The following is a 14,433-nucleotide window of genomic DNA, read 5'->3' on the forward strand; positions in this document are numbered from 1 at the left end:
GAAAAGTTACTTTCCGTGGTAACGTCCGGCCCTGCCCTGTCCGTCGGAATGAAGAATGTGCGCGCACACCCAGCTCCACCTCTGAAACTAAGCAGACATCTGTGGCTCTGCCTGGGGACGCCCGCCTGAGTCACCGCTTGCTTTGCTGGGGTCACCTCCTGATGTAAAACCTTGCTGATTTCTGTCCGAAGACGCTAGTCCGTGTCGTCTGTGGCCATGGCCGGGACGAGATGGGGGCAGACACTTCGTCCACATGGGGGGCCGGGCGCGCTTCTCCGCCCTCGCCTCTGGGGTGCCGCTGAATTTGAGTAGCGTGGTGGGGGTCAGCTCTGGAACCCGCCACCTCCGGCGTTTGCTGAGCGACGCCCCGAAGCATCGGGAGGGGCCGTCCCGCGTCCTCTGCCTTCCACGCTGTCACACGCACGCGGTCACGGATGCGCACGCAGCGGTGTGCAGGGAGGCCGCCCCTGCCCCTGTGAGCGGACTGCGCTCCGCACACGCCGCGCGGCCGGCCGCGGTCCCCAGCCCGCGGTGCGCCAGACCCTCCGGGACCTGAGGAGACCCACGCTTGTGAGGGTCTGAGCTCCGGGTTGGGTGTTTCTCCTTTCTCTGCGCCCTGCAGGCCACCGAATCCCGTGGCCACCTTCGTCTGGCATGGCCCGGGGTGCCACACTGCCAGGCGGAAGACAGGCGCTGTCCACCTCCCTCCCCCCGGAGCTGCCGCTGGGCCGAAGGCGCCCTTCGCACCTGCGCGGCCCGGCGGCCGCGCCCCCAGCTCCCGTCTGTGCAGCTGGGGTACAGGCGCCTGTCATCATGGGCAGCGGCCCCGGCCGGGCTCTGACCGAGGCTCTTCGAGCCGAGATTCGGGCAGCCTCAGGAACGAACACCCGTCTTCCGAAAAGGGCAAGGCCGGATGCTTGGCAGTGACTGGGATGCGTCTCGTGTGCATTGATCTGAAAATGCTTTATTTTCTATCGCGTCCTTGATTGGATCCAATCGCATTGCTTCCCCGCAAAGTAAGGCTACGGCCCCCACTCCGTCTCCGCCCCGCAAGAGGGACATCAGCTCCCAGAGTCGCTCCCACACCCAGCGCCGCCGGGAAGAACTCGGCTCGGAAGCGCTCCGGCAACGGAGGGGCACGTGGCGGCCGCCCTCGCCCCTCCACCTGGCAAGCCCTAAAGTTCCTTCTCAGCCCCATGTGCCAGCGAGCACTGGGCGGAAGTGAGAAGCTGGTACCTGCAGGGTTTATCGTTTCGCGTCATTTTACGGGACTGAGATCACACAGGTCACTGGCACGGGGTCCAGGACAAGTCTCGGTCCCGGCTTTGCACCTGATCGCACCGACCGAGGACTCTGTAGCCACAGGAACTGTGACCCAGAAGCATGTAGAAACATTTTATACCACCCAGAACCCTGGAACTTTGTAATCAGAGGAACTCGGTGCCCACAGGAACACGTGGACACATTTAACACCTTCTAAAACCCGGAAACTTTGTAACTACTTTTACAAAGGAGCATTTAAATAACGTTTAAGGCCCCAAAGACCGAAACTCCTCAGGACGCTTGGCACCGGCCCCGTCAGGCTGCTGGGCACTTGCCAAGTGGCTGGCTGGAAGCAAGGTGTGCTTCAGGTGTAACTCGAGCTCCAAATTTGGCCTGAAAGGGGTAGAGAAGGTGAAAGTAATTTGGGCTAAATAAAGCATAAAATTAAATAGAAAGCAGATTCAAAAAGGCATTCAATTGAAATCTGCCTCAGCTCCTTCCTTTCATCTTTGTGAGCGTGACTGCGGGAAGGTTTCGGGGCGCGTGCTGCTCGCGTCCTATGCCCGTTGGTCACCGCTGTCTGGAGGCCCGAGGCTTCGTGGGCGGCGGCCCGAGGGAGTTAAACAGCGCGGCTGTCATCGGCTCTGCGCCTGCCCAGGCTTCTCGCCTTTCATTTATCGGGTCATTGTTCTGAAACCTTGCGGGTCGCTTTGGTCGTCTTCAGCACGGTTAACTTGCTGCCTGCGAGGGAGCCCGCCTTCCTCTCCGCCTCTTTTCCACGCCCACGGCTCTGCCAGGGACTAAGTCGTTTCATAAACTCTTCTAGCTCCATCCAATAGGAAAGCGACGCCCTGGGCTAGCCCGGGCTGTCCTCGGGCCACGCCCTTGGTTTCTTTCTCATATAAAACAACAGCAAGGACCACAAGAGCCCCCGTTGTCCGGGTACTAACCCCACCCAGCTGCCCCTCGCTCTCGCGGGTGAGCGGTGAGGCAGCGGCCGCACCCCTCGGGAACTGGGGAATGCGCCCCGCCGCCTCCCCCCACCCCAGGGAGCAGCCCGCCAGGCAGTCCCGCCGCCCCGACAGACTCTGGTCTGAGGCTCGCCGGCGCCGTCCTTTGTCCTCGCGTGAGACGCAGCAGTGGCCGGGACGTCATTGCGTGCTCTGCGGCCGCAGCCGCACGCGAGGAGGCCCCGCCGGCGACACCAAGCCTCGGGTACGGCCCGGTGTCCCGAGGTCTGTGCCGCGTTTGTCCTTCCTCTTCCTGGCCTGCAGCCAGAACAAACTGCCCACGAGGCGCGCACGTCAGGCGGGGGGGGGGGGGGGGGGGTGCGCGGGGGGCGGGGCCCAGGAGAGGGGCGTCTGTGCACGGTCGCTTCGCGCTCACAGGGGACTGACTGCCGCTTCTCGCCAGCTCTGGGCTCCTCGGGGACAGGGGTGAGGCGACCAGGTGTGTTTGCAAGCTTGCATCCAGATGGCCTGATCCCTCGTTACCTGCCGTCCTGAGGGACAGGCCGGGTGCAGGTGAGCTCGGCACCGCCGCAGGCCCGCTCGGCCGTGTGCAGCAGCTGGCGCTGGGCACGAGCGCTCAGACTCCGGACTGCGGGGCAGGCGGGGCGGGTCCCCTGGGTCCCCAGCCCCTTACACACGGGCAGCGCACGCCACACCCACGTGCACACACACGCACGCGCACGCACCACCTGTGTCTCGGGCAACAGGTCCAGTGAGTATGGAGCGGCACGAATCTGAAGATGAGCCGAACCTTCCTCAGATATTTCTAGAAAGAAATACGTTAAGTGAGCGGAAGGAGAAACGAATGCTCTTACTTTTTCTTTGGTCCCCCCTAGAACAGAAAAAGCTGTCGTGGCCTCCAGCGATGGCGGAGACCTGCGCATTGCCGGCGAGTTCCAGCGGACCCTGGCCGAACTTGACGAAGACCTGGAAGGTGAGCCCGACCCCCTGCAGTCTGACGTCCTGCCGTGTGCAGGGGACGCTGAAGGCTACTTTTTCTGAGCACACTTTGTATAACGAGAGCAGAAGGAAGCAGTTTAGTGTGAGGGGGGTCTGAGTCACTCTGCGGGGGTCAGTCCTCGGGAGATGTGGCGGACGGGGCGGAAAGGTCTGAGGCAGCCACACTGAGTCCGCGGGCTCTGCCCAGGGGACCCCGCTTCCTCGAGGGCTGGCTCCGAGGTTCTCGAGACCCAGCCGGCCGCCTCCAGGAAGCGGGCTGTCCATGTCTTGTGGTGCTTCTGGCGAACTGTGGCAAGATGAAGGTCGAACTCAAACCCCTGGGGTCCCGTGCTGAGGCGGGGGCTCCGGGGGGCTCGGGCGTGGGCTTCTGTTTTTAAGCGGGGGGCACTGGCCGTTCTGCGGCCTCAGTCCCTCGTCTGGGGACGTCGTGGGCCCAGCCAGCTGCCCCTCTGCTGAGTGCCGAGGGCGGCGGGAGGGTGGCCGGCCGGCCGCTGGCGCTAACGGGGACGCGCGTGTGTGCTTGTCCGCAGAGACGGAGGACAGCTGCGAGTCGGACGCCGGCTCCCTGAGCAGCTCCGTCGACGGCGCGTCCAGTCCCTGCGCGCGGGAGGCCACTGTCCCCGACGGTGACGCGGACGCAATCCCGGTGACGTTCATCGGGGACGTCTCGGAGGACCCTGTGGAGCCGGCATCATTCCCCAACAGCAACAACAATGCCGGGTCCTCCGACAGAGCGGGCGCCGCCAGCCGGCCGGCCCGCGAGTCGCCCGCCCCGGCCGGGCCCGGCCAGCAGCCGCGGTGCAAGAGCGGGGAGCCGCCGGGCCCCCCCGCTGCACCCCAGGACGCGGGCAAAGCGGTCACGTCAGCTCGGAGCCCCGTCGAGGTGGAGCCCGCGGGGACTTCCGCTGCAGAGTGTCACACGCGAGGACGGAAAGCAGGGGACACGGACGAGGAGCACGGCCCGGCCCCCCACGCGGGGAGGGCGGCCTCTCTGCCGGGGACGGGGTCGGGGTCGGGGACGGCAGGCGGCGACAAGCTGGGCGTCTCGGCGCCCCCGTCACGGTGCCCACAAGGCCACACCCCCGGAGGCAGCTTCGGGCTGAAATACGGCCTCACGACCTACAAAATTGTCCCCCCAAAGTCCGAGATGAGGTGTTACGACAGGGGGGCGTCTCTGTCGACGGGCGCCATCAAGATCGACGAGCTGGGGAACCTGGTGAGCCCCCACGCGCCTGGAAGCTGGACCATAGCCCTGCCGGCGTCCGCTCTTGAGAAAGAATCCCAACCCAAGGAGAAAACCAGAGGATTCTGGAGGAGCGGCTCAGGGGAGAAGCCGCCCGGCCAGCCCGCCCCCAACCGGACCCCACCAGCAGCGCCGCGGAGCCCAAACAGCAGGCTCGGAGCAGAGCCCGCCCCTGAGCCCGCCCCCGAGCCCGCCTCCCCGGGCCCCAAAGCCCCAGCATCGCCCCAGCCGCGGCCCGCCCACCAAGGAGCGGGCAGACATCTGGGGGATGGGGAGCGCCGGCCGCCCACAGCAGCCAACGCCACGCAGGTCCCGTTTCTCAAGCCTCAGAGAAGGACGTCCAGCCAGTACGTGGCCTCCGCCATCGCCAAGCGGATCGGGCCTCCTAAAGCGCACGCAGAGGTGGCCAGGAGACACGACCCAGCCGGGCAGGCCTGTGCGGGCAAAGCGCCGCCCGCCGCAGGAGATGGAGCCGCCCCCGGCCCGTGCCCAGGGCCACGTGGACGCGAGCAGGAGGCCCAGCCGCCGTGCGGCCTCCCCGCCCACACCTGCGGGGGGCAGTCGGCGGAGGGGGCCCGTCCCCCGGGGCCGCTCGGCAGCCCTCACGGACCGCCGCCGGCTGCAGACGGTGCCGCTGGCGTCCACCGAAGTGCCGGCGTCCTGCTGGCCACAGCGTCCCAGAGGGACCCCGTTTCCGCTGGACAGAGCTCCGCTCTCGGTGGAAATCGAAGCCCCCGCAACCGCAGGGCCGGCCCGGCACCCCACCCCGAGCGCGCGCCGGACGGCTCGGGGGAGGCCGGAGCCCCGGCAGGCGGCCCCGGCCGGGTCCCCGCCCCCAGCCAGCCGCCCCGCTGTCCCGCGGGGTCCGGCACGAGCAGCCACGCTGTCCCGGAATGGAAGCCAGAGCCCAGCGAGCTCTGCACGGACGCGGGCGACGCCGACGGTGCGCCCAGCGTCTTTGGGCCCAAGAAGAAGTTCAGGCCTGTGGTGCAGCGGCCAGCGCCCCAGGACACCTCCCTGCACAGCGCCCTGATGGCGGCCATCCACTCCGCGGGAGGCGGGCACGGCCTGCGCAAGGTGACCGGCGGCGCCCGCGGGGGCGGGGGCGGGACCCCACGCCCGTCGGCCCCTGCGGGCACTGGGGGCGTGGCGTGCTGGGGGGCGAGGGCGGGCACCCCACTCCCGTCCGCCCCTGCGGGCACTGGGGGCGTGGCGTGCTGGGGGGCGAGGGCGGGCACCCCACTCCCGTCGGCCCCTGCGGGCACTGGGGGCGTGGCGTGCTGGGGGGCGAGGGCGGGCACCCCACGCCCGTCGGCCCCTGCGGGCACTGGGGCGTGGCGTGCTGGGGGGCGAGGGCGGGCACCCCACTCCCGTCGGCCCCTGCGGGCACTGGGGCGTGGCGTGCTGGGGGGCGAGGGCGCGGAGCGGGGCGCGCGCGGTTTCCGTGCCGCTGCTCCGAGTGTCGGGGGAGCCGCCGAGGTCAGAGCTGGTGGGGGTGGGCCTGCGCTCTGAGCCTGGCGCCCCGACTGTCCCCGGGGAGTTCGTCACCAGCAAGTGCCCGCGGAGCGCCCGGCCGGGGTGCGTCCTCCGTGGCTGGTCCTCGGGCGCGGAGGGAGGAGTGGACGGTCAGGCCAGGCCCCTCGGGCCGGACGTTCTTCGAGAACGACAGGCTGTTTTCGGGCACCCCTCCCCCACCTAGGCCCGTAACACGTCCCGAATACGTCATTTCATCGCTGCAGCACCCCAAACTGTCCCTCCGCACTCAGAGGGGAGGTGTGAGGCCAGGATGGCCGCCGAGGCGGACGCCTGGGGTCGGGCGAGCCCCCCGCGGTGCCGGGCTCTGTCCTCCGCCGTGCGCTTGAGGAGACTGAGGCGCGGTCAGGCCCAGCGCCCTGGCTCGGGGTCACCCTCCCAGCTGGACGGGGCCACCCAGGTCCGCGACACTTAACAGCTCCTGTCCACTCTGGGAAGCCAGGTCCAGGAGCAGAAGGGACAGGACACGAGGCCACGACCCGGTGTCACCCCGTAGCGTGAGGTCACGGCAGAAGCTGTGACCCCCGCCGCCTGACGGCGGGGGCTGGGCGCGCGGCCCGCGGTCCTCAGCCGGGCCTTGCAGGTGGCTGTCCTGTCTCCCGAGTGACGCGGCTGACACTGTCCGTCTGTGCTGCAGACCGCAGGGCACGGCCCGGAGGGAGGGCCCCGGCAGCCGTGCCCCGCAGAGGCGGAGAGCGAGCACTCGGCCCTGTTGGCGTCCATCCGCGGTCACCGCGGAGCCTGCAGCCTGCGCAAGGTAGGACGGGAAGGCCCAGGGGCCCCGGGGGGGGGGGGGGCGGCGTGGGTACCCGCGGGCACCCGCAAGCCCCCTCCCTGCCCACGCCCGCCCAGCCCCGAGCACTGCCCGGATGCCCGGGCGCCCAGCGTGGCTGCAGGGCTCAGGTCGTGCCGGAGGTGACCGAGCCCCGGCCCACGCGGACTTGCGCTCAGGGACAGGAGGGCGTCCCCGGCTCCCACGGCCGGGCCCGGGAGCAGCGTGACGGGTACACGCAGGCCTGGGGCGCGGGTGTTCGCCAGCGGTTGGTCACGCTGCCCTGTGCGTCTCCGGCTGATCTGAGGCTGCTCCAGCAGGACGGGGTCTCAGGCACGGCGCCGCCGGTCGCCGGAGCTGGGGGGTCGGGGGCGGCGAGCGGGGGCACCGCCGTGCCACGCCCTCCCCCGGGAAAGGGCCCCCCAGACGCTGTCACTCACCCGCGCCTCTGCCAGGTGGCGTCCTCTGCCTCTCAGGAGCTGCAGGGCCTCCGTGACGCCGTGACGGCCGCGTCTGCGCTGGGGCCGGAAGCCCCCGGGCGGGAAGGCCCCAGCAGTCAGCGGCCCCCGGCCGCCCCAGCCCCCCCTGCACCCCGGACGACGGCCAGCTCCAGCTCGGACCCCCTCAGCAACCTGGTGGACGCCAGGCAGGCCTTGATGGACGCCATCCGCTCGGGCCCCGGGGCCGCCAGGCTGAGAAAGGTGCGTGGGGGGGGGGGGCGGGCAGGCGGGGGGCGGACAGGCGGGCGGCGGGGTCCTGCAGGCGTGGTGCACGCCCGAGGGCCCTGCCTCCTCTCCGAGTGCAGCGGCAAGGCTCGCGAGCGCCTCTGCCTCCTCTCCGAGTGCAGCGGCAAGGCTCGCGAGCGCCTCTGTGCTCCTGCGTCTTCTCCCCGGCGCTGTGAGCCGCCTGGGACCAGCGTAAAGCCTCGGCATGTTGGGACAGGGACGCAGCTCGTGGACGTCTGGCCTTGGCTTTCCACCGATCCCTGAGTCACGGGCTCTGTCTCCCCGCAGGTGCCCCTGCTCGTCTGAGTGGTCACTGAGCTCAGGCCGTGGCGGAACCTCCCGCCGGGACTCGGCGTGTGTTCTTGTCCAGTGCCCAGCCCCCCCACAGCTGGCTCTGCCCTCATGGCCCCTGCTGCGTGGCCCGTGTGCCAAGGACCTGCGTCCACCTCTGAGCGTCTGAAGTTGCCAATTGATGACTCCTGCTGGCCGGTCGGCGGGGGATGTGGAGCCTAGAGCCCAACGCGACACTTAGTCACGGCGACGGCAAAGTGGACCCGCCTGGACCCGATGCCGGACCTTTGCAACCTACACTGCGCGTCTGTGGTTAAAAACATCCTGTCGTTTCAAACCTTTCCAGTTCTGGGGGTGACTGTGCACATCGATGGACGCACAATGCCGCATGTTTGGGTCCTAGGCAAAGGCGGCGGGACCTGCTTCGAAGGTGACCTTGGGGAGTCCTTGTGGGTGTGGGGCGAAAACCTCACGGTCGGTGGCGGACCCCAACCTGACCAGCCAAGGTTTTAAAACTCAGCGGTGGCCACCACAAACATCAGCCACACGCGCCATGGGGCAGGCGTCTGGGTCCTGAGGGCTGAGGTCGGAGCAGAGTGGACGGGCAGTGCCCACCTGGAGGGCCGTCCCCAGGGCTGTGAGGCAGAGCAGACCTTCCCCGGGGGGCTGTGTGCGGAGCCCGGCGACCCCTCAGAATTGCTGCTCGGGCCAGGAGCGGGGACGCCAAGATGGACCCAGAATTGTGCTAAGGTCTCATGAGTTCAGGAAAAAAGTAACATGAGGTCTTGACACGGTTGCCCACCATCTGCTCCCCCCCCCCCCCGGTACCACGTGGCTGTCCTCTCGTGGCACACGGCGCTCGGTCACCAGGGTTCGTAATAACGAAGTGGACCTACGGCTGATTTTTCTCCCCAAAACGTATCGTCATATGGACAAAAACAAAAGTTCTTTAGGAAACTACTGGAAATGAAGAGGAGCCCCTGAAACAAAACCTCGGTCAGGGTGCGGCGCAGACCGCCGGCCGGGGGAGCGTCGCAGGACGCGGTCGGCAGCCCGGCTCGCCGTTGCCCGGGGAACGCCGCCCACGGCCCACGCAGCAGGGGCGCTCCGCCCGCGGCCCGGCCACGCGGTCCCTACTAGCTGCCTTTGTGCCACAAATAAAAGACGATGACATTGTAGACGTGGTGTGAATTGCGTGACTCCGGGCCACTGCTTGGGGGGGGCCTGTCCCCAGAACAGGAAGGCGCGCTTGTCGACTCTGCTGGCAAATGTTTACGGCTGCTGGGGGTGGGCCGGGCTCACCCTCGTGCGGCGAACCCCACAGCTGGCTCTGCCCTCATGGCCCCTGGGTGACGATGAAGCCCAGGAGGGACTCTCCTGTCTGAGGGGACTGTGGCACACAGCGCTCTTGATGTGCAGGGGGAAGCGCCTGGGTGTCCGCCCCCCGACCCCCTGAGGCAGGCGCCCCACACGCGGCGTCTGTGGGCCTGGGGTCGGCGGGTCTGGGTCAGGGACGGGGGGCTTTGCCCCTGGAACTGTAGAGCCCGATCTCGCTCAGGTTCATAGCCGCAGCCCCGTGCTGCGACCGGGTGTCACACCGGCGTCCAGCCAGGAACGCGTGTTCCCATGGGCGACCTCATCCCTCTCGCTCTCCTGGGCAGCCCCGCGAGCGACGCGGAGGCCCACGGGACAGGGGCCGTGTCCCGGGAGCATCCCCGCCCTGGCCGGGTGCAGGTGGGCTCACGCAGGAGCCTCAGCGGGAGGCAGCGTGGGGACTGGGCTCTGGGGGTGGCCTGCAGGGGCTCCAGGCTCCGCGGGTCCGCCCAGGGAAGGGGCATCCCACAGTGGGGGTTCTGGCCCCAGCGAGGGGCGAGGGAGAAGCCGCACACCCACCTGCTGCCCGTCGAGAGGCAGCTGTAGGAAGACGGCCCAGTGGTGAGACCCGCCCGCAACACCTGCCGGGCTTCCCTCACCGATGGGAGCAAGGTCAGCAGACGCGGCGACCCAGGCGGCCCCGCCGGGGCCGGGTGAGCAGGCCCAGGGGGCCCGCCCAGTGCCGGCACCACCCTCTGCTCCACGCCCCGGGGCGGCAGGCCAGCGTGGGGCCCAGGGGGACTCCGTGGGGGGCCCGCTCCCCGGCCGACTCCTGTCAACGCCCTCTGGAGCATCCCCGCCCACGCGGGGCGCCTGATGGCGGGCTCCTGGGCGGCCGCGGCCGCGTGCCCGAGCCGGGGCTTATTTTCTGCACATTCCCTCGCGTCGACCAACTTTCTTTACTGAGCGGGTGGTAACCTGATCATTCAAAAACGGCCCGTCAGTGCGTGTGGCTTGCAGCCTGCCCGGGTCGGGGTCACGCCTCCCAGCTCCCACGCCCCTGGTCCCCATGACATCTTCAGCGTGTCTACGAGCTGAGTGGGGAGGGCGACTCTGTCCTCACTTTGCGGATGAGGAAGCTTGTCCTACAGCAAAACGGAAGCCGCGTCGCTGGGCCATGGCTCGGCCACTCCCTGCTACCTGAGCACCGAGCCCCGTGGCCGTGGAGCGTTGGCGTTAGTTTGTCTCTCTCGGTGACCGGACTCTGCGTCTGTGAAGGCACGAGGGACAGAGGAGCAGGGGCTGGGCCCGAGGTTCCCTCGCGTGGTGCCCGGTGCTCTTCCTGTGGCCGGGACCCTCCTGTTCTCGGTTCGGTCCAGGAGGAGGGCTGGGGAGGCCTGCGCCCGGAGTAGAACCCCGTGACCCAGGTGTTTCTGAGAGCCCGCGATAGCACACGCCCCACCTGGAAGGTGGCCGCCCCTCCGCCCCCCCGCAGACCCCACTGGGAAACGGGGCTGAGGGCTCGCGGGCAGACCTCCGCCACACCTGGGGGTGCCTAGTTCACAGCAGCCGCTGAGCACGCAGCCGCACTCCGGGCTCCGAAGATAAAATCGCGAGTGAGCGTTTTGTGCCTTTGCTATTTCGAAGTCAGCCCATGCCTTAAAGGCTTATCCTGTTCAAGAGTGGGGAGCAGGGTCCCTAACATAGTTACTGACCTGGAGGCGGCTGTCCACAAAACCACGCTGGAAGGGAGCCAAAGAGCCCGGAAGGCGCGTGGCGGGGGAGGCGTGGGAGTCACGGATTTTCCCCCACAAGACCCCTCACCCAGCTGAGCAAGAGGCCCCGACTCACCTTCCTCCTCCTTCTCCCCGAGAAAGGGCCCTCGTCACCAGCCCCCGCTCCCCACCCCGCCCCGGCCCGCCCCGGCCTTCCCTGGCAGCAGACCCAGTTTGTGCCCCGGTTGGGATGCGGGGAGGCGTCTCGGAGAGTCTAGGAACCAGCGCCCCCTACAGACAGGCAGAAACCGACACCGCGTAGCCACTGCGGGCCGGGCAGGCGTCCTGAGTTTTAACTCCCGCTCAGTCGCCCTGATGCCTGTGCACTGTGCCCCAACTTCCGGCAGGTCCCAGACGAGGGAGCACGGATTCCAGGTGATTGTTAAAACTATCTCCTTTAAAAACGGCATGTCCGTCAGGAATTCCTCGGCGGCTTTCCTCTGCGACGGCGTGACTCCCCTGCGACAGTTTGGAAGCGCGTGGGCTTGGCGGGCATGTCTGCACGCGGTGCTGGGTGGCCCAGCGGCACTCCCCGCGGACACCGGCCTCCGGGACAAGCGCACGCGGGCCCCGGGCCTCACCCCGGACCTCTAAGCACGGCCTCCCCTTGGCCTCGACCACGTCCAGGTGGCTCGAGACGCACCCGCGACAGACCGCAGCTGCTGGCGACCGCCCGACGTGCCCCCACGCAGAGCCGTACTTCACCCCGCGGTCGCGGGGACCGGCTGGTCGCAGGGCTTCGGGGGGCAGGCAGCCGGGGGGCTGCACTCCGCTGCACATGAGCGCTGATGCCGTGAACACCGAGTCCTCAGGACACACCGACCGGGCATTAAGTGACCGGGTCCGGCCCCGCCTCGCGGGAGAGGCCTGGCCCCAGCGGGCGCGGCGCCACCCACGCTGTGACAGGGGCCGGCACAGGGCTTCTGGTCACGGCAACACAGCTACTGAGCGGCTCGTTTTTATAAACGGTGAAGCTCTAAGCAGCGTTCACTTCGTTTTAAAATCAAAAGCTTATCTCCTAAAAGAACTGTTTTATGCCTTATTGTAAAACGCATAATGCAAACTCTGTGGTGAGCTTTTCAGTTCCGAGCGGCCAGCCACATCTGTGGGACGGCATGCTCACACCTCAGGCCTCACGCGCACGTATGTGAAACGGAGGTTTGTTCTTTACCTTCCGAATGCGGTGGACACACATTTCTTTAAAAACGAGAAACCAAAATTGGGTTACTATCCAAAATACATGAAGAACTCATACAGCTCAATAGTCAAAAAGGAAAATCCAATTTAAAAATGGGCAAAACACTTGACTAGACATTTTCCTGAAGAAGACATACGAACTGTCAACAGGTGCATGAAAAGGTGCTCGACATCACCTGCCATCGGGGACGCGTGGTCAGAACCACGATGAGACGCCACCTCGCGCCTGTCGGAGCGGCCGTCGTCGGCAAGAGAGACGCGTTGGCGAGGACGTGGAGAGTCGGGAGGCGCCGGCGAGAGTGTCAGCAGGTGCAGCCGCGCGGGAAGCAGGTGGAGGGGCCTCACACGGTCAAACGCGGAGCTGCCGTGCGACCCAGCGGGCCCTCTTCCACATAGTCACCTGAAGGAGGCGAAGCCGCCATGGTCTCTGCAGCGTCGTTCTCGATGGCCGAGGCGTGGACACCTAAGTGTCCAGGGATGGACGAGTGGGTAAAGAGACTGCGGCACACGCGTGCAACGGAATATTCTTCAGCCACAAAAAAAGAAAAAGAAAATCCTGCCATTTGGGACAGCACGAATGGGCCTCGAAGGCATTACGCGAAGCCGTTTCATTATTCAATTTTTTTATCTTTTTTTTCTTCTTCTTGAAGAAGTCCCTCCAACGTTTCCTGTAATACTGGCTTGGTGGTGATGAATTCCATTAGCTTTTTCTTGTCTGGGGAGATCTGTATCTGTCCTTCAATTCTAAATGACAGCCGTGCTTGGTGGCAATCGTGGTTGTAGGTCCTGGCTTTTCATCATCTTGAATGATTCATGTCAATGCCTCTGGCCTGCAAAGTTTCTGTTGAGAAATCAGCTGGCAGTCTTACGAGAGTCCTCCTTGTAGGGAGCTAGATGCTCTCCTCTTGCCGCGTTTAAGACTCTCTCTTTGGATTTAAACTTTGTCGTTTTAATGATGACGTGCCTCGGTGGGGGCCTCTTTGGGTTCGTCTTGCGTGGGGCTCTCTGCGCTTCCTGGGTTTGTGTGTCTATTTCCTTCACCAGGTCAGGGAAGTTTTCTGTCATTATTTCTTCTATTAGGTTTTCTATGCCTTGCTCTCGCTCTCTCTTCTCCTTCTGGTATCCCTATGATATGAATGTTGGCTCACTCGATGCTGTCCCAGAGGCCCCTTACACTACTCTCATTTTTTTTTTTTGATTCTTTTTTCTTGTCGCTGTTCGGAATGGCTGCTTATATTCTAAATCACTGATTCAAACCTCTGTTTTGTCTAAGCTACTATTGATTCCTACTAATGTATTCTTCATTTAAGTTATTATATTCTTCATTTCTGACTTGTTCTTTTTTACAAACTTTTCTATCTCTATTTTTATGAGTTCGATCTCTTTAAGTTCTTGTCGAGTCCATCCACTCCTCCCCTAAGTTCACTGAGCATCTTTCTCATCAATGTTTTGAACTCTGCATCTGGTAGATTGCTCGTCTCCATTTTTTTTTTTCTGGTGCTTTGTTCTGTTTTTTCCTGTAGGGCGTGTTTCTTTGTCTCCACATTTTGACTGCCCCCTGTGTTTGTTTCTGTGTATTAGGTAGAGCTACTATGTCTCCCAGTCTTAGTAGAGTGGCCTTATGTAGCAGTGAACTGTGGGTCCAGTGGCACAGTCGCCCTTGGTCACCTGAGCCAGGTGCTCCAGGTGTGTCCCTTATGTGGGTCGAGTGTGCCCTTCTGTTGTAGCTGAGTGTTGGCTGCTGTTTGCACGTCAGTGTGAGGGACTGACCCTCGGGTTGATTGGCTCCGAGGACCTGCTGTGACCAGCGGAGGAACTGCTGGTGGGGGCTGAGCCTGCAGGGCGGGGCTTGCTGGAGCAGGGTGCTGGTGCCTGTCTGGCCCACCCGTGGGCTGCGCCATCCTCTGATGCGGTTCCAGGTGCTGCTCCAGCTCAGGCTGAAGCCAGTCGGCGAGCGTGCAGTCCTGGGAGGTTCTCTGCCACAGGCCAACTTTAGCCGCAGCCAGCGTCATGTGCAGGGTCACCTGGCATGAGCCACCAAGCGATCTGAAGATGGCCACAACCCACACTAGGCTTCGATGTGCCTCGACAGGCAAAGCTGCAAAGCAAGGCCGGTTGTCGTTAGTGCCGGGCTGGGGACTGCTCGGCAAGAGGTACGGGGCACCCTGAGGCCAGATGCTGCTTGTTTGTGGTTTGTGAACCTTCGAGAGATTTTAGGGAACTCCGCAGCATCACAAGACAGGCTGCTTGCCAGGAAAGGCCGCCGGAAGTGCTCGGCGGGGCCCGGAAGTGCTCGGCGGGGCCCGGAAGTGCTCGGCGGGGCCCGGAAGTGCTCGGCGGGGCCCGGAAG

At 65.4% G+C, this 14,433-nt stretch overlaps 1 protein-coding gene across 1 annotated transcript; it reads left to right on the forward strand.

Moving 5' to 3' along the window:
* Nucleotides 1–253: 253 nt before the first annotated feature.
* Nucleotides 254–8,975, forward strand: LOC118610671 (protein cordon-bleu-like). The gene is made up of 6 exons (XM_036230214.1): nucleotides 254–308; nucleotides 623–908; nucleotides 3,110–3,207; nucleotides 3,764–5,593; nucleotides 6,647–7,482; nucleotides 7,795–8,975. The coding sequence occupies exons 1-6, from the start codon at nucleotides 254–256 to the stop codon at nucleotides 7,810–7,812; spliced, it is 3,123 nt and encodes a 1,040-aa protein (XP_036086107.1). The 3' UTR covers nucleotides 7,813–8,975.
* Nucleotides 8,976–14,433: the final 5,458 nt, after the last annotated feature.

This window comes from Rousettus aegyptiacus, unplaced genomic scaffold (genome assembly GCF_014176215.1).
Source record: "Rousettus aegyptiacus isolate mRouAeg1 unplaced genomic scaffold, mRouAeg1.p scaffold_m13_p_13, whole genome shotgun sequence".
Taxonomy (NCBI): Eukaryota; Metazoa; Chordata; class Mammalia; order Chiroptera; family Pteropodidae; genus Rousettus; species Rousettus aegyptiacus.

Bases quoted from the DNA above. Each gene is read 5' to 3' on its own strand.
- LOC118610671 (XM_036230214.1), top strand. From the start codon at position 254: ATGGGGGGCCGGGCGCGCTTCTCCGCCCTCGCCTCTGGGGTGCCGCTG. The intron at 309-622 runs GTAGCGTGGTGG...TGCGCCCTGCAG, and splicing joins TGGGGTGCCGCTGAATTTGA to GCCACCGAATCCCGTGGCCA. The intron at 5,594-6,646 runs GCCCGTCGGCCC...TCTGTGCTGCAG, and splicing joins GGGCGGGGGCGGGACCCCAC to ACCGCAGGGCACGGCCCGGA.